At 55.9% G+C, this 18,938-nt stretch overlaps 3 protein-coding genes across 3 annotated transcripts; 2 read left to right on the top strand and 1 right to left on the bottom strand.

The window, feature by feature from the left end:
* Positions 1–4,274: 4,274 nt before the first annotated feature.
* J4E78_005950 (uncharacterized protein) lies at positions 4,275–5,663 on the top strand (the record flags this gene model as incomplete). Its single annotated transcript, XM_049366565.1, has 1 exon — positions 4,275–5,663. One exon carries the CDS (start codon positions 4,275–4,277, stop codon positions 5,661–5,663), a length of 1,389 nt encoding a protein of 462 aa, XP_049221271.1.
* Positions 5,664–11,380: 5,717 nt separating this feature from the next.
* J4E78_005949 (uncharacterized protein) lies at positions 11,381–15,805 on the bottom strand (the record flags this gene model as incomplete). The annotated part of the gene is made up of 1 exon (XM_049366564.1): positions 11,381–15,805. One exon carries the CDS (start codon positions 15,803–15,805, stop codon positions 11,381–11,383), a length of 4,425 nt encoding a protein of 1,474 aa, XP_049221270.1.
* A 576-nt stretch (positions 15,806–16,381) lies between these two features.
* J4E78_005948 (uncharacterized protein) lies at positions 16,382–18,262 on the top strand (the record flags this gene model as incomplete). The annotated part of the gene is made up of 2 exons (XM_049366563.1): positions 16,382–16,760; positions 16,830–18,262. The coding sequence occupies 2 exons, from the start codon at positions 16,382–16,384 to the stop codon at positions 18,260–18,262; spliced, it is 1,812 nt and encodes a 603-aa protein (XP_049221269.1).
* Positions 18,263–18,938: the final 676 nt, after the last annotated feature.

The raw sequence follows: 18,938 nt of genomic DNA, 5'->3' as shown, positions 1-18,938 counted from the left end.
GGAAGCGATGCTCTGGCTGCCTGGAGTGCCCTTGGGAGAGACGTCTGAGTCTTTCCTGAGGTTCTTGGCGGGGCTCTCTGGGGCCAGCTGTGCGGCTGGGGCAGAGCTAGTGGCCTCGGTCTTGGTTGTCTCTACGCCGGTGGTGACAGTCGGCTGGGTCTGCTCGGTGGTAGTTGGCTCCTGCTTGTTGAATGCGACTTCGGTAGTAGAGTCGATGGGCTTGGAGGTTGGCGGCTGAGCAGGCTCCGATGCGGGCGCGTTGAGTGCGTTGGGCTCGCTGGAGGACTTGAGTGGCTTAGTGTCGACAAGGGCCTCATCGGAGAGACCGGCAGCATTTTGGCTTCCTACAACAGCAGCACTAGGAGCTGGCTCGCCGGTAGCCTCAGTTGACTTCACTTCTTGAAGAAGTTCAGTCTCCATAGCCCGCTTCTCGCTGACAGCCTCAGCATTGGTAGCGGCCTCGGGACTGACGTGTGCCTCCTTCTGGCTCTCGGCGACGACATCCGGAACATCACGAGCAACGGACTCGTTGACTGATTCCCTGGTAGTGCCGGCTACGACAGCAGCAGTTGCACTGGCAACAGCGGTCGCAGCAACCGCAGCTCCCGCGGCAGTCGCAGCAGCAGGTGTGGTCTCAGCAGGTGCGGTCTCGGTGGTTGCAGCAGTCAGTACCGGAGCAGGCTCACCAGATTCTTCAGATCTTGGGAGCTTGTCCAGTAGCTCAGACTCGACAGCCGACTTCTCTGCTACGGCCTCGCTGTTGGCAGCGGCTTCGGGGCTAGCGTGTGCCTCATGTTGGCTGTCAGCGACAACCTCGGGTACGTCGCTGGAGACGGTCTCAGAAGTAGCAGCAGGAGCAGTAGTGGCTGTGGCAGCGGAAACGGCGGGGGCTGGCTCGCCGGCCTCGTTGGTCTTGGGGACCTCGCGCAACAGCTCAGACTCCATGGCAGTCTTCTCTGCGACAACCTCGGGGCTGGATGCTGCTTCAGGACTTGCGTGTGCCTCCTTTTGGCTCTCAGAGACGACGGCTGGGATGGCAATGGCGGGAGCCGGAAGACCAGTCTCGTTGGTCTTGGGTACCTCGCTAAGAAGTTCCTGTTCCATGGCGGACTTCTCAGCAACAGCCTCAGGGCTGGCTGCGGCCTCGGGCTCCGCATGTGCTGTGTTCTGGCTCTCGGCAACAACGGACGGAACCTCATCGGCAGTGGAGGTGCTGGGCTCGTTCATGCCAGTAGCCTCAGCAGCCTTCTCCTTGGCAGAGTAGACAGCCGCAGTGAAGAGACCCGCACCAGCAGTCGCGCCAGCGGCAGCAGTGGCGGCGGCAGCTTTAGCAGTGTCGCTCAAACCAGCGTCTCCGCTAGCTGCGGGCGCCTCAGAGACGGTCTCCTTCAGCTCTTGCTCCATCTCCTTCTTGTCCATGACAGCCTCTGGGTTGGCAGATGCCTCGGGGTCGACATGAGCCTCCTGCTGGCTTTCGGTGACAGTTTCGGGGACACCGCGAGGCTCTAGGGGAACTTGGGCGGCGAGATCGGCGGTTGTGCTGTGAGGAGCAGAGGATTGGATCGTAACGCCGGTGTCTTCCTCGACCTTGGCATCAGCGCCCATAGGGAGGCTCGATTCTGGGATCATGTTGCCCATGACTGGTGGGATACCGAACATGCCACCCTTGGCGTCGCGCTCAGCCTGGGGAGTGAAGGCGAGGGGAGGGAGAGCATCAGACTTCTCGTAGGAAGAGGGGTCTGTCTTGACTGTGCTGTCGACGGTGTTGGAGGTCAAGGTACTGGCATCGGGCACCTTCTCGCCAGGCGCAAGGTGGATGGGGTTGCCAGCGCCAGCAGTAGCGGGGATGGGCGCAATACCGAAAGCAGAAGCCTCTTGCTCGGGTTCCTTGTCATGCTTGACAGTCGAGTCTACGGTGTTGTCTGTGAGAGTGCTCGCTTCGGGAACGGGCTCGCCAGGCGCAAGCTTGATGGGGTTGCCGAGGCCAGAGGTAGCGGGAATGGGCGCGACGTTGAAGGTTTGTGGTTCGCTGCCAGGTGTCTCTGCGTACGGTGTCTCGGGGAAGGCGCCGGGTACAGGAGAGTTGGACTTGGCGTCCTTCTCACTCTCTTTGGGCACAGCGCCGGCTAGCGCAGCGGTTGTGGACTCGGGCGCGGCAGAGGACATGGTGTTGACGGGCTCCTCGTCGACGATGTCTTCGGGCAGGAGGACGTTGTTGATGATGCCGTGGCCGTCGTCTTCCTTGCGCGCGCTGTCGTTGGTACACCAGTTGCCGTTTACGACGAACTGTGGTAGAGTGTTAGCAGAGTCTGCGCAAACGGGGAAGCCGACGGTATGCGACGGGGGAGGTGCGCACCTTGTACTGGGTGTGGGTTTTGGGCAGCTCGACCGTCTTCTTGAAGATGCCATCCTCGTTCTCGAGCTTGACCGTCTTCCTCCAGTCATCGAAGGTGCCAGTCACGTAGACCTCATTGGCCGAGTGTTCCCTGTGCGCGTGTAAGCAGTTGGGCACGGAAGGTGCCTAAGCGGGCGTGAGGCAGGCGCGAACGTACCAGGTGAAAGTATATTTGCCCATATCAGCGCAGCGATGGACGTGGATCAGGGATTGCAGAGTTGGGAGGAGGGAGTAAGACCTGTCTTGGGCGCAGGGAGGAGAGGTGTGGAGGTGGTTGGTAAGTCAGGATCAGGAGCTGCGTCGGGTGGAGCGAGCTAGTTTGCGGCTTGAGTGCGCGCTCGGACGGTTTGGGGAAGATGGAGCTTGCGACTGTTTTCGCGCGACAAACAGCAGCGATTTCAATGCAGACACAAACACAGAGTCAGGAGCGCGACGGATATGCCTTGTAGATGCGGAATTGGCGAGGCTGGCGGTCTGGTCGCGACAAGGCGCTGAGTCTGCAAGATTAGAGACGGCGCCGCCAGCTGCAGGAAAGCTTGGCGGGATGCCGTTCATCGCGCGAGCCCTGGAACACGCGGGACCGACGGCGAGCATGTGCAATGACGAAACCTCCATGGCGTCGTGCTCAATTGCTGCGACTCTTCATAATTCTCAGGCCGCCGTGCACAGTCAAATTGTGCTGCGCATGCAATTCGTATCCAGCCGCTTCATCTCGCAGGTTGAGCGACACGACGGCCCCTCCAGTTTTGCGCCGCGTGCCTGTGCGCCTCCCATGGCCGGCTTTGTGCGTCATCGCCATGTCCTGGACCTGTCGGAATATCTGGGCGGATTCCGGGGTTGCACGTGAGCTGCTACCTACCTACCTAGGTACAGTAACCTATGCTGGGTACCACTCGATGATTTTGTCGTCGCCTTATCTCAAATACCGTCTGGAACGCCTCTTGATCAGAGTTTTCGTGTCTTTCCTGCACCGCGTCTCAACATGTTGATGGATTCACCGCATCGGTGCCCACGTTGAATGTGTGGCTCACCGCCAATTGCAAGGTTGCGCCTCCCATGCCGTGCTCGTCTGAGCGACTGAATCCTATTGCACAAGCTGCGAAGTAGACGGCGTTCAGTATAGAGTTGCTGTTGCAAGAGACCTGCCCGATGCTATCTACCCACGCGGTCTTGCAGTTTGTTGTGCGGTGTCTGATGGGCACCATGGATGCGCGACTTGATGACGTGAGAGTCAATGCGACACCACAACACCATCCTGAATCTCGCTAGGCGACAAGAACTCGAGGATGTGACTTCCAGACAATCAAAGCTCGGAGCCGCGCCTGTCGACACAATGTCTCAGCTTGATAGTTCACGACTCAAGTGTGGGATATGTTAGTGCAAGCTCCAGCCTGCGCAGGCCAGGCAGCGGGAGCTAAAGCACGGCTTGAGCAGCTATGACAGCTATCGCAGCTGTCTTGCCCTGGTGCTACAGGAGCTCAGTGGGTGTGGGAGTCACACCAATTGCGGCGGCGAGAGCGCACAGCCGTCGCGTAAATGTCACCGTGGGAGCCTACAGCGTGCGGATTCTAGAGGCCTTCTGGAAGATAATAAGCCCCAGGAAAGCTTGCCTCGATCCTTACCAGTGACTGCCCTGCCCGCCATCCCACACCCGTGATCGCTCCTCCCGCACACGCCCCCTCTCCTGCGCATCCTCACCGCGCTCCTGCTGCTGCCAGTCCCCTCCGGTGCAGCCTGCCATTGCGTCCCCCATTCACGCATCCTCTCCCGCGCTGCCGCTACGTTCTCGCGGGCCCTCGCAGCACAACTGCCTCCATCCCTGCACGTCTCGCGACCGACGTCAAAGAGCTGCGCTTGACCCCTCACCACCACCGCCCTCATGTCCCTCCCTCCCGACTACTCCAACGAGATCGCCACGCTCGACCGCGAAATCCTCTCGCACAAGCCCCACGACATCCTGCAGTTCTGCGCCAACTTCTTTAACCGCCGTCTCGAGTCGCAGCGCACCGAATACCTGCTGTCGCAACAGCACTCCAGTCCCCAGGGCCGTGCCGAGAACTCGTTCCCCGGCAACAACCCCTTCAGCACCTCGCCCAGCGCCGGCAGCGGCTTCACCAAATCCACCATGCAGCGTCTCGAAGAGGAGGAGGAGAACGACACCATGACGTCGCCCACGGCCTCGACCTTTGGAGCTATCGACTTCAACCGGTCCCGCTCCACCAACAACAACGACGCGGGTGCGAGCGCATTCGGCGACTTTGGCGGCTTTGGCGGCTCCTCCAAGAACAACATCACCCAGATGCCGCCTCTGTCGGGCGAGGGCCAGAACTTCCCCAGCAACTACAACACCAACAGGCGCACCTCCGTCTCCGCCGAGTCGCTCAACCCCGCCTCCAGCGCCGCCGACAACTTCACCCCGCCCTTCCACCAGAAGACGCAGGACCAGCTTTCGCGCCTCAAGTCCGCCGTCTCCGGCAACTTCCTCTTTTCACATCTCGACGACGACCAGTCGGCAATGGTCCTCGGCGCGCTGCACGAAAAGCCCATACCCACAAAAGGCATAAAGGTCATCTCACAAGGCGACGTCGGAGACTACTTCTACGTCGTCGAGAAGGGCGCTTTTGATATCTACGTCAACAAGTCAGGCAAGGTCGAGGCTGGCATGGATGGCGTTGGCGACAAAGTAGGCTCCGTCGGACCAGGTGGTTCATTTGGTGAGCTAGCGCTCATGTACAACGCCCCGCGTGCTGCAACAGTCACCTCGACAGAGTCATCTACACTCTGGGCACTGGATCGCATCACCTTCCGCCGTATCCTCATGGACAGTGCTTTCCAGCGCCGCCGCATGTACGAAGGATTCCTGGAAGAGGTTCCCCTGCTGTCTACCCTGACTCCCTACGAGCGCTCCAAGATCGCCGACGCTCTCGAAACCAAGAAATACCCCCCTGGCACAACCATCATTCAGGAAGGCGATGTCGGCGAGTCCTTCTTCCTGCTTGAGTCTGGCGAGGCCCAGGTCTTCAAGCGCGGCGTAGACAGCGCCGTCAACCAATACCAGAAGGGCGACTACTTCGGTGAGCTAGCCTTGCTCAACGATGCTCCTCGCGCTGCCTCAGTCGTCAGCAAGACCGAGGTCAAGGTCGCAACACTCGGAAAGAACGGCTTCCAGCGACTACTTGGGCCCGTTGAGGGCATCATGAGACGGAACGATCCCAGCAAGGCTGCTTTCGAAGGCGATCATGTGGATCCGCTGTCCAAGACTTCATAAGCGTGTTCTTGCAGGATTAGAAATACAGAATGCTCCACTCACACGGGAGGTGGGTGGCACTGTTATACACAGACGGAAGACCAGGGCGTGGACAATTGCGGCCGGGTGTGGTCCTGTCACTCTTCGGCGTTCTCGCATGTATTCCTACACTTCCTACTGTCACTAAACTTCGCTTAATGCCATGGAAGATGATACAGCTTCCCCTCAGATCAGGAACGAGCTCTGGTATGAGCTGCTCTGTTACCTATACTCCACTGCGTACGATACTCATGCTTTAGACTTACACTTTCATGCTTTCCTTGGGCGACTATCAACATGTGACGTAATGTATAAGTTGCCAGGAAACAACCGCGATGACTTCCGCAACCCTCCAAGTCTGCGCTGCGTAAATGCTCTCATGTGCTCCTGCCCTCGCTCGCTCTGATGATGTGACATAATCACGGTGCCCCGTGCGTTGCCAACGGCGCTACCAGGTATTCCGGGATGCAGGTGCGCTCTTCCCCTCCAACACCACACCCAATGGTCTGAGAGCGCTCTCACAATTCTAACACCACAGGAACGCGAGCTCTGATCGAAACAACAGGAAAATGTTATTCAGCAAGAATAGCCATTCTCCTCTGCCAAGTGCTTCTGCTCCACACCGCCTACTGATCGTCATGCAGTCATCGTGGCGTTCGCCTCTGGGGACATGGGTGTTCAATGCGAGATAGCGTATGTGGATGAAGACTCGCAGGTACGTCCATGATTGTACCTGAGAAAGACTGTCGAACTGCTGCTCACGATATCTAACGGAGCTTCAGACGATCAAGGGCGGGTTACTCATAGCTTGCAGCTGTGCACGCAATGAACACTAACGAAGCGTCATTCAGCTCTCCATATACTTCATCGCGATTACTACGCCGTTGGTAATACTAGCAAGAACGTAGCACATCTCCACAAGACGTTTCGTGCCGTTAACGACTCGCCCTAACTACCTACCGAGGCATTGCTGCTTACAGCTCTCATGTATCAACAAAGCAAAAGAGCGACGGCAACCCCGAGCAAACGCGGGCGAATGCAATTCTCGTGAATGGAAACTCGCGCTTCACATCAACTGAAGAAGAAGTGATCGACTATATCTACTTTTCTGGGCAGCAAATCGTCATGTGCGCTTCCTCACAGCCCCGTTCCTCAAGACTTCGCGATTTCCGATGCAGTGTGCAGCATGCAGCATCTTGCATGCAAGATCGCAATGTTCAGAGCGTTGCTTTTGAACGATACGGGCACGGCAGACGCGCCTAGTTGATAGTGTAGCAGCGGATACCTACCCCTGCATACACTATGACGCATTCGACGGACCAATGTCTCTGCGAATCTCAGTCTGAGCTTACAATTACAACGGGCTGATGCAACTGGACAGGCGGTCTCAAAATCTCAAAGCGATCCAATGACCGGAAGCTGTGCATTTCTCATCGTGTGCACCTGCAGCTTATATGCAGCGACCGGGATGAATGGACACTAAGACTAAACTGGGAAAATGGGTTTATTATCTACAAGCATGCCAACGCCGTTCACGCACAACTTGGCCGTATCTTCGTGGTTCAAATCGCGCGTGTCGGAGTGTGCGGGCGTAAGGAAATCGGTCTGGCTGCTCCAAACTAGCATGAAATACCCATGTGAGTATCTGGAGACCTATTGGAGTCTCCCTCACGGGTCTCACTTCATTGCAGTACGCCTCGGTAGAAACTCTTGGCATCATCAAGAGATGTTGTAGCGGTCTGTATGCCGTAGCAGGCATGTCCACGTTCCCGGCGCTCGGTCGTTGATGATGGTGCTGCACGCATCAGCCACACACTACGTTGAGGCTACTCCTTCCCTCCCGCAACGTTCTGCGGGCCAGGGAGCTTGTGGCGCACATCGGCTTTCGTACGGGACGATGGGCGGTGACCGCATTCGCTAGGAAAAGCGACTATGCTCCACTGCCTGGCATCGATTCGGTATGTACTGTGGCAGGGTAGTCATACCGGCGTGCGCGACGTACAGTTGATCAAGATCACACTGCAAAGAGAATGTCCACGTTGTACGCTGCGAGATCCACTTTTGATCCTCGATGCTGGCCTATTTTGGTTTGGGTATGGTTCATGAAACATGGACCTCCATCCACAGTTGTATGGGAACAGCCGAGATCAGTTCGGCACTGGTGTCTCTTTGGTGTGTCCCAGTGTGGCTATGGCATGTGGCTTCAAGGTAGGTTAGCACTGATCTGAAGCATCGCATACGGTACCTGGATCTTACGTTATCTGTCGACTGCGTACACATCCCTCTACTTATGACCTAAGATCGTTCGCGATACATAATGTCTCAAGCAGCATCAACTCGATTCTTTCCACAGCTCTCGAACCGCCTACAACTTCGCACCGCACTTTCGACATGGCCTCATCCAGCGATCAAAAGGCATCTAAGAGACGCGTCGGACGCCAACGCCAACCACCCCTTGCACCTGGACCTCCATTCCAGTTTGTCGTCGCCAGCCACCCGGATGATTTCAAGGAGGTGGAGATCATGAGAAAAGTGCGGTCGCACGTCATGTATACACACCGCGAAACCTTGTCACCTACGGACACAGCTGGCAGTCGAGAAGGCAGTAGCACACCAAATGTCACGACACGCACACCTAGCCCAGCGACAGCCAGTAGGAGCAGCATGTCACAAACAAGTGCTTTACAGGCAGCCACTTCCTCAAGACATCATGGCAGTGGGTGGGAACAAGATGCGCACGGCATTCAAATACCATCACCATCTACCCACCCCGTGCGAGTGCTTGCCGCTCGGATACATTCCGCAATCACCGAGGCATCCCCTCATGGTCAGGCCCGAGCCTTCGATGAGGTTCCTGGGTACCCTTTCCCCGGGGGTAACGCTCCGCGGCATGAGCTGTTGGAAGATTTGAAGCGTGAATGGATTAGCACTACCACTTTCTACTGTTACGGTTTGTCTCTTTCTTTCTCTACATCGAACACTCACTGATGGCAGCAGACCAAGCGTGGATGCAATACGTTTGCGGCAATCATCTTTCGTTCCTTAGCCACGTACACGCGACACTGGTCTATCAAGATCTCGACGACGGCCTACTATACGACAGTGATCTTACTGTATATGCGAGGACCAGGATGCTGGGGCTGTTTCATGGCCGACTGGACACTGATGATACCACCATCCTCAGCATACTCCATATGCTTATCAGCGAGATCGGTAGCCCTGAAAAGGATGCATTTGGAGTACATCAGGATGGCTTGGTGACCTGTGTAAGGAGTCGACGAGACGGGCTAGGCCCAAACATTGCGACGTTCATGACCTTGTAAGTTGTACTTGCTCAGTCTTTGCTATCCACTAATTTGGATAAGGGTCATGCTCACTTGTGCCATCTGTCGCGGGCAGAACGAGTCGGTAGAGCTCACACCGCGATCATCTTCTGAAGCGTGGGTCGGTCACAACAGTCCGATCTCGCCGCTGTTAATCTCCCAGGAGCACATACCCCCTCTTTACCGCAACGGCTCAACAACTACCAACGACATCATCCGAAAGATGCAAAGGTGTACCTACATCTTCCTAGCAAGATGGACGCACAAAGGTGACCCTCATATGATATCAAGCGGCCAGATAGCGACATGCGACGCAGAACTACAAGACATATATTCCGATCTGCTTCTACTGCCCTCTGCAGAATACGACACACAGCCTGACTGGATCTACGAGAGCTGTCGTATTGCTGCTTTGATCTACTGTAGATCGGTAGTTCATGGTGCAACACTTGCGGATTCGGCAAATATCATGCACGCAAGCATATCTGGCTCTAGCTCCGAAAGCGTTACTCTCCTTGCAGCCCTGCATTCTGCTCTCGCCAAATCAGAGGTCCAAACTTGCTGGGGATTCGACCTTTCTGGCGCTTTCCTCTGGGTAGCTCTCGTAGGCGCAGCGGCGTCATGGTTCGCACCGCACTCCTCTTCAGATGAGGCATTACAGGCTTCAGCCTGGATGAGGAAGTGCTTTGCGCTATATGCAGTCAGAGCGGCAGTCTCGGTTCCTTTTGACTGTGCTGACGCCACGATACAAGCCTTACGCACAATGCTGCAGGTCCGGCGGTTTATAACTGTCAAGATGGGACCGGCCCTCCCTCAATGAGGTCATCGCGCATCTCCATACTTGTTGTGGCTGGTTATATTCTCACTTTCCTAATTCTCGTCATCTGTATAACAGTCGTTTCATTCACGTCACTTATTTCATTGGTCGAAGTCGGATGGCTGCTACAGCCGCGGAAGGACCTCGCAGTCAGTCTCATCTTTTGTCATCTCTACGCCTACGCCGGTACGTACGACTGGGGTCATACATGCAATTTTCCTTGTCAACTTTTCGGTTTTGTATTAGCGATTTCATATTAGCTTGTCTTCAGAGCACGATGCTCAGAATCAAATTTCATGCTGGTCATGCAAGAACATTCGCCCTTTGGCTACTGTCATCTGTCCCCATGCAATTCAATCCAACACCATAGTGTACTAATCGGGATACGCGCAGGTCCTCTCCCCGGCCGAAGCACGTTGGAACGGTCGGGCAACAGCCGAGCAGCGCCCTGCAGCCCATAAGGCTGAATCGCCAGTATCTCACCGTTCGTACATTATAACCGAGGGAACCAACGAGGAGCAGCGCGGCAAAGGGACGAATGTATCAGGCAACTCGTGACGACCAGGGCCACAGCACAGTCCACTTACGGTCAGATTCTAGGCCCTGGACACCTTAAACAATCCTTCCTCCGTCCCATGAACCAGTCACGCAGCCTTCCGCACCCCCACCGTCAGCAAGTGCTACACCGCAGCGAACATCTCCACAACGGCCGACCGACCGAGTGAACTGGTCACTAGCCACACCACAGCCACAAGTAATCGCGAATGCAGTAACGCGCGGCACGGTCTCACCCCACCTCCCATCTTACACCGTATGTTGGGCCAACGGACCAAAAGCTCGCGCAAAAAAAATACGCCATGGGGATACCGATGATTACCACCCTTGCCACGCTCCCTCCTGCCATGCAATATAGGGCTGAGCAGGGAACCCGATCCTTCTGCCTAGCGAACCAAAGTTTGGTCGTCTGTGGCGACCTGCGCTTGCTTGCTGCGTCCTGCGGGCTGCGGGTGAAGATATGCAGCCTTGTGGGGCACAGGACTGCGCGCAGGGTATGATGAGGGGTTGTGGCGGGGGTTTACGCCGCTCGTTGTGCTGGCCACACGGTGCGTGTATGCTGCGTGGCTGCGTTTTGTTGGGGTGCGTGCTTACCTGTGTCGATGGAGATAACGGTGGATGGAGAGGGGACGCGTTTCGTGTCGGACGGCGCCGACGGTGTAGTACTGTGTGTGGACCGAGGTTCGTTCTATTCATTTTCTTAGGTGGGCTTAGAGGATTCGGGACTAGTTTTGAGTGCCGTGCAGGCCTGCATACGGGGTACGTACGATCGGAAATTGTATGCGAGAATATGGAAAGTAGAGTTGTGTGTGTTATGACCTGGGCATGTCTTGGGTCAGTGATATCTGCGTCACTTGTTTAGATGTACTTGTAAAAGGATTTGTGAATTGCACCTGCACGCTATGCATATAACCTCACTTTCGCTCAGAAACCGCGCCATGTGTACGCCCAACCCATGCATATATACACCTCCGCCATTGATTCCCTTTCCCACACACCCCCTCTCACAGCGCATCCCACCCCTCCTCAAACAACGTCTTCTTAACCTTGAGTTCCTCCGCCCCAAGATACAGCGGCCTAACAACCTGCATGCTACCCGTCCCCAACTTAACGCTCTGCCCCATGATAATACACTCACTAACACCATCAATCGTATCCGTCTTGCCCCTCGCCGCCGCCTCAAACAAATGATCCGGCGTCTTCTCAAACGACGCAAGCTGCAACACACTATCCCTCGTCTTCTGCAGTCCAAAACGCGTGATACCAAAGACCTCGCCCTTGAACGTCATGACATCGGCTAGAAGCTGCATGTGACGCGGATCAATGTCCATGTTACCCATGACATCTCCGATTTCACGCACAATGGTTGCGCGGGCGGCTTCGATGCCGAGTACGGTTTTGACTTCCATGACGTGGTTAGACTTCGTGTTGTAGGGTTCTATTCCGGGGGTTGTCATGCAGTCGCGGAGGCCGTAGCCTTCGACGAGGAGTTGGCATTCGTACTGGCCTTGGGCGTTGGGGCTGCTTTCCTTCTTGATGATGGCGCGCGTGCAGTCGGGGTAGCCTTTGATGACGACGTCGGGGATGAGGGCTTTGACTTGTTGGACGCGCTCGAAGAATTCCTTGTGGTTGCGCGAGGTTTTTGTGGGGCGCTTTTTCGCGGCATAAGGGTCGGGAACTTCGACGCGGATTATGGAGGAGGATATGCGGACGTTGGCGCCGGCTTTGCCCCATTTGAGTGGCTTGTGGGCGTTGATTGCCGCGGCGATTTCTTGGGGCGAGACATCGACGAAGAGCTGGTTGATGGTGTCCCAGTCGATGCGCATAGCGATGTAGGCGCCGTTTGGGTGCCACACATCTTCGACGTAGGAGATGACGTCGCGCAGGTACGTCTTTTCTACACGCGCCTTGACGATTCGCGCAGCGGATTCGGAGACCTTGTTGGACAGCTCGCAAGCGATGACGGGAGTGGAGATGGCGGACGAGGCGTTGATGATTTCCTTGATACGGGGTACACCCTGGGTGATGGACATACCAGCGACACCAGCAAAATGGAAAGTCTTCAGTGTCATTTGCGTTCCGGGCTCACCAATGGACTGAGCACCAATAGCTCCAACGGCGTGACCGGGCTGTACTCGTGATCGATGGTATTTGGTTAGACAAAGTGTTATGAAGGCCTCGAGCGCGCTGTGCGAGATCTTCGCAATTCCATCAGCGAGGCCGTACTTCTCTGCATCAGCTGCAGACTGCTTCCTGTCCTTCTTGCGATCGGGTTGCACTACCCCTAGGTAGGCAAGAGTTGTCTCGAGCTTCTGTGCTTTCTTGAAGATGTAGTCTTGTACGGTATCGAGGAAGTCACGCAAAGACTCTTTTTGGTCAATGCCACCGTCGGTCCTGTCACGGTACTCCAGCGGCGTTACGCCGTCGAGCTTAAACCTTGGATACTTGTTTCGTTCGGTATTGAGCTTTGCTTCTGTGTACTCCTTAACCTCCTGTGGCGTCAGGCCCGACTCTGAGTTGTCCCACGTAGACGTTACGGCATGCGAGAATGTCCTGTCGAAGTGCACGGGTTTTGCCTTGCCCTCCATGTCTACAGGGTCGAGGTTGTCGTCTCCGTACTGGAATTGAACCACAGTTCCGGAAGAGTTCCGAACAGTGTCGTCGTACTGTGCAGAAAGATCTTCGAGGGATTTCATCAGTCGTCTACTCATGTAACCAGTCTCGGCGGTCTTGACAGCTGTGTCGACCAAACCTTCACGACCACTCATGGCGTGGAAGATGAACTCGGAAGGTGTCAAACCCGAGAAAAAACTGTTACTGACGAAACCTTTGGATGCGGGCTGACGAGCGGCTTTGGGGAAGTGAGGTAGTGTTCGGTGGTGGAATCCATCTGCGACACGAGCACCACCAATCATTTGTTGTCCGACGGAAGCAACCATTTGAGAGACGTTAATGTTGGAACCCTTGGAACCGCACTTGGCCATGAGCAAGGGCGAGTTCCATCTGCTGAGCTCTTCGAAACAGATGTCACCAGCCGCTTGACGTACACCAGACAAGATACCACCAATCCTGTTCTCCATCGTCTGCTCTTCGTCGCAACCGGGATCGCGCTGCAGCTTGCCCTCCTTGAAGTCCTTGATCAACTTGTCGCACTTGGCGTAAGCCTCTTCTACGAGATCCTGCTTCTTCTTGTTCAACTTCTCTCCGGGAGTAACGTCGCTGATGCCGAGAGAGAAACCGTTGTTGGAGAGCCAACGTGCAGACAGCTTAGACAACCTGTTCATGCCCTGCACGGCGTGATCGGGGCCGAAATCTCGCATCATGACGTAGAACACCGAGTCTTTCTTACCGTCACCAACTGTCGCCTTGTCCATCACACCGCACATGACTTCAGAGTTGCGAATGACAAGATAGGCATCGTTCTCATTCAGATCGGGAGCTTGGTCGGGGGTATTCTTGAACTGCTTGCATGCCGCTTCGAGGTTGATCAACACCCTGCACCCCTTGTATGGCTTCATCAGCAGGTTGAAGACCTGCTTCCCGGTCCAGAGTGCCTGTGGCTTCCATACAACAGGAGGTGGTATGTCGATAGCGTGCTTCTTTCCTGTGTCAGGGTCGAAGGCTCCTTCTCCGTTGAACATGTAGTTCACAATTTGACAGAACGTCCGTCGATCGTAAAAGTTGTTCTTGTTGCTGAGGAGATACGCTGCAGTAATGAAGTCCTGAATGGCCGCAATAATCGGTGTTCCGTTCTTGGGGGTCGCAAGGTTGTATTTGACACCCATGAGCTCGGTAGCCTCGGTTCGTGCTTCTTCTGTTTGTGGAACGTGCAGATTCATCTCGTCACCATCGAAATCGGCGTTGTAAGGATTGCAAACACACTCGTTTAGACGGAAGGTCCTCCAAGGACGGATTTTGGCGCGATGACTCAAGATACTGAGCTTGTGTAGGGAGGGCTGCCGATTGAAAAGAACAATGTCTCCGTCTTCAATGTGTCGCTCAACGATGTCGCCAATCCTGAGTCGCTTCGAAGTGGCTTCTAGCTTCTCGCCCGTGGTATCGAAGCGCGAAAGACCAATAAGTGACGTCTTATTAGGCTCCTTGTTTGGTCCCTGGTCGCTGATGATGTAGTTGGCGCCGGGATACTTGTTCGATCCATTCTTCACCAATCTCCTCAGCTTGTCGATGTTGTATCGTGTGGCCTTTTCGGGGTATGTGAGGTTCTTCGCGATGCGCTGTGGGACAGCGACTTCGTCGATGCTCAGATTCGGGTCGGGACCAATGACAGTACGACCAGAGAAGTCGACACGCTTTCCGGAAAGATTCTGACGGAATCGGCCACCCTTTCCCTTCAACCGCTGGGAGAAACCGCGCATGGTCTTCTGGAGACCCTGTTGTTTCAGACCAGGCGCGTCGCTGTTGATGTACATGGCGATCTGCAGCTGCAAAAAGTCCCACTGCTCCATCAGGATCTGGAGGGGAAAGCCTCGCGCCAGCCCAGCGCGTATTATGCTGCTGATCTGGCATATGTCTCCGATCTTGTTGGTCACATCGTCCTCGGTCGCGCCGCCTTCCTGCATCACGGACGGGCGGAGCGCGACTGGTGGTACAGGCATGTACTCCCAGATCAACATCTCTGGTCGCGCATCCTCGGGTATCATAGCCAGCAGCTCGCAGTCCTCCGGTGATATCTTCTTGAACAGGTTGAGCGCCCTCAGCGGATGCATGTCGTCCACAGCCTTCTTCAGGTGCTTGTCCAGATCGGGGTTCGCGGATTTGGCGGTATCGAAGGACTGATCGAACTCGACTTTGCCGGCGGGTGGCTTCTTCGTCTTCGCGGTGGATCGGTTGAAGGCATCGTATCGGTTGTGGATGATCTTGAGCGGGTGGCCGGGGACCTTGCGGACGGTGCCCTGCAGGGCGTTGCAGTATGGGCACGTCTTCTTCTTCCTGCAGTCGTCGAGAATCTTCTTGGTGACTGCGCCCTTGCGCAAAGTGTCCATGTCGGGCCGGCGCATACTGCGCAAGTATCTCCGTCGCTCCACCTCATCCAGCAGCACGCGCGAACAGTCTTTGCAGATGCAGTTGAGCACCTCGATGATGTGCTTCAGGTAGCCCACGTGGAATGCCGGCAGCGCAAGCTTGATGTGACCGAAGTGGCCGTTGCACCTGTCGAGGCCTTCGCCACACGTTCCGCACTTTCCCTGCTTGCTCGAGATACCCATGTGCGTGTCCATGGGCCCGTTGGCCGTGAGCGAGCGCGTGCCATCGGCGGCGGGCTGGAGGTCGTAGACATTGCGGTCCGAGACTTCGAGGACGGCCTGGTTCACGATGTCCTGGTTGGAGTAGATGCCGAACTGGATGTGCTTGATGCGCGCGGGGATGCGGTCCACGACCTGCTGCTTGGCCGAGCTGCGCGGCGCCTCCATGGTGGCGGGGGGTGGTTATGCGGGGTCGCTGAGGTGAGTTGATGCTACCGGGAGGAGTCGTCGCAGTGGTCGTCGTCTCGCATAGTCGTCGCGTCGTGAGTCATTATCCGGGTGACAATAGAGCGCAGCAGCAACTTTCTCGTCGCGCCGCTGCAGATTTCAGGGTGGGGAACCTTCCCGTTGCGCTAAACCCACTAACGCGCCCTACTGCGGGCTGATAAGCTGATAGTACCCCGGAAGGCAGTCGTGACCAGGAGCATCACCGCCTGGTGGCTGCCTCACCATTGACCGTCTCTCTGCCCCGCCCACAGTGACGGCGAGGTTTGCAATAACTTCGCGTGAATTACTCGCTTTACCCTTCTTCCCACTTCTTATACACGAGCAGCACCTTTATCTACACGTTACTGGTTGCTCCTGCCTCCTGGCCCACGGTACTACCTACACAGCGTCCCCGCTCAACCTCACCCCGCTCAACTGCTCCGCCTCCCAACCAAGGCTGTATTCGCGTCACTCTCTGGCGAGACGCACTTCCCTCTCCTCATGAGTTCAAGTAGGCCTCTCATCGCACCATCTTCCATGTTCTTTCCCCGTCTCACTGACACCCCAGTCTTCCGTATCGTCCTCCGGGACGCAAAGCGGTACGACACGTACGAGACCCGTGAGTTCGACCTGCCGCTCAACAGCGAGTTCCCCATCGGTCGAGCGTCCAGCAACGCGGCCAAGCGAGAGCTTATGGCGGCACCTCACAACGCGTTCATCGACAGCCCCGTCATATCCCGCCAGCACGCCGTCCTCTCGGCCAACGCAAACAGCGGCGTTCCGGAAGTTTACATTACCGACAAAGGCTCCATGCACGGCACCATGCTGAACGGTCAGAGGCTCTCTGCCAACACACCCACCAAGCTGAACGATGGCGATGTCCTGCAATTCGGCACTGACGTTAACCGTAATGAGGGTACGTCCTCGCGTAGGCCCTCCAAACCTCCTCTTAGCCTAGCTTCTGAGCTGACACCAACCCACACAGAGTTCTTCGTAGCCCGCACGTACACTTTCGAGTCGCAGCTATCACGCCCCTTCTCTCTCGGCTTCACCGTCCCTGATGCCGAGAGTGACGAAGAGGAAGTCGCAGAGCGCCGCGGCAGCCAGATCGATCCTTTCGTCATCGACGACGACTCCGACGCAGCCGATGACCACTCGGAGGCCGACGACCAAGAAGAGGTTACCATGATTATGGATCAGGTCCTGCACCCAAACGAGCATGACCACACTCTCAGTGTTGGCCAGGACGACTACCCAACGTCCGCAATGCGCACCACTCTTCCCAACGAGGACTACAACCAAGAGAGCTTCGCGTCCCGCCGTGATGACTCCCTCGAGCCTGCTAGTCCGAACCCTTCCAGCGATGAAGAAGACGTGGCCGCTCTTGGTTCTGATTCGGACAGCGAGGCTGGCAGCATCGATAGCTCCGAAATGCTGTCTGACTCCGAGCCCGAGATTCAGGATTCAGAAGATGAGGAAATGGAAGAGGTTGAACACAAGAAGCCCACCACATCCTCATCCAACAAAGAGAACGAGGCGTCCATCCACAGCCAAGTACCCCAGACTGTTCACTCCTTCCCGCGCGATACAACGACGCTTTCGCTCTCGGACGTATACATGCCACAAGACGTAGCCAACACACAGCCGTCGCTACCACGCTTGTACATGTTCGGTATGCAGGGCTCTGACGGCAACTCCATGTCGAACAGTAACGTCTATGGAGATAACGCGCCTCCACCTCTGCCGCCACGTCCCTCGGCGTCCAGGGCAGCACCATGGTGCGATTCAAACTATCGCTCCTTCAGGGAAGTGGCCGATCTTCAGGAATGGTACTCCGAGGGCGTTCCGCCAAACTACTTGGGCACCAACTTTGGCGATCGACCGTCCCTGTTCAGTCCGGCTCCTCTTGCCCCAATGGCAGAGGCGAATGAGGCTCGTGCTCCCATGCCCCAATTTGCTCCTTATCCTAGTCAACCCATGCATGCGAGTCGTCTGCAGACACCTCCACCATATTTCGTACCTGACTTCGAGACCTCCCCGCCGGTGCAGCCAGGTCGCCGTACGAAGGTATCCATCGAGGAGATCGTTGAGGAGCAGCCGCCCACGCCAGAATCTGTAAAGGACTTGAAGCGCAAGGCAGATGTGCTTGAGGCAGACGAGCCAGAAGCCGTTCTCGACGAAGTATCAAAGGCCGCCATTGGCGATGAGCATGCAAACTCAAACTCAGTAGCTGCTGTTCCAGTGGATGATGATGCTGCAATCCAGGCGGCTGCCATTATTGCCCAGCGTCCCAAGAAGACTCCCCGCTCAGTCCTCAGTAAGGTTCTCAACAAGGCTGCCTATCCCTTGCTTGGTGCTACCGGTGCCGTAGTCTCCTTTGCTCTTCTTTCCACCCTCCCGGATGCCTTCTTTGTGTAGGCCATGATGGACCTGATGGTAGCAGTCCATCATTCTTCTTTTCCGGAGTTCAAGGTAAGGCAAGGTGTACATGGCGGGGTGATTCTGGGATCATGATATCGACGGGAGCATCTACGGATAACGGCAATCAGTGCTAACGGCGTTTCGAGAGACGTCAGAAGAGTCGGGTCCTGGGTTATGGGTGGTATGTGCTTCGGGATCCACTGGCGTTGTGTGTTTTCTTTTCCTCATGTCACGCCATGGTGCATGACCATATTAACTTTGGTTTGATAACGAGTTATATGAAAGAACCTCCCCACTAGATGCTACTGCGTGTGTTGTCTAAGTGATGCGAAATGACAGATTGGGGTTTACGCGAAGCTTGAAATTCTTCAGGACGCTAAACCTCAAGCGACTCGTGTTGAGGACCTCGGGAGCTCCACACCCACGTGGATGACCTAGACGTCACGTCTTCATTTCTGTCAGACCGGTCCATGGTAGAGTACGGATACCTGTACCGAATCTTGTGTTAATGCTATTGTTGTTGTTGTGTATCTGGTGTATACAACGTCTTTCGCACAACTTCTTTCCTAGCTACCAACCGCGACGCTCCGCTCGATCCTCACGCTTCTGAAGACGTCTGATGGACTGTCACAGTCTTCTTGATAACATTCCAATCCTGTACCTCATTATCCAA

The sequence above is a fragment of the Alternaria triticimaculans genome, assembly GCF_023758025.1.
Source record: "Alternaria triticimaculans strain BMP 0046 chromosome Unknown scaffold_8, whole genome shotgun sequence".
Classification (NCBI taxonomy): Eukaryota; Fungi; Ascomycota; class Dothideomycetes; order Pleosporales; family Pleosporaceae; genus Alternaria; species Alternaria triticimaculans.
This window is presented reverse-complemented; position numbering and strand designations above follow the sequence as displayed.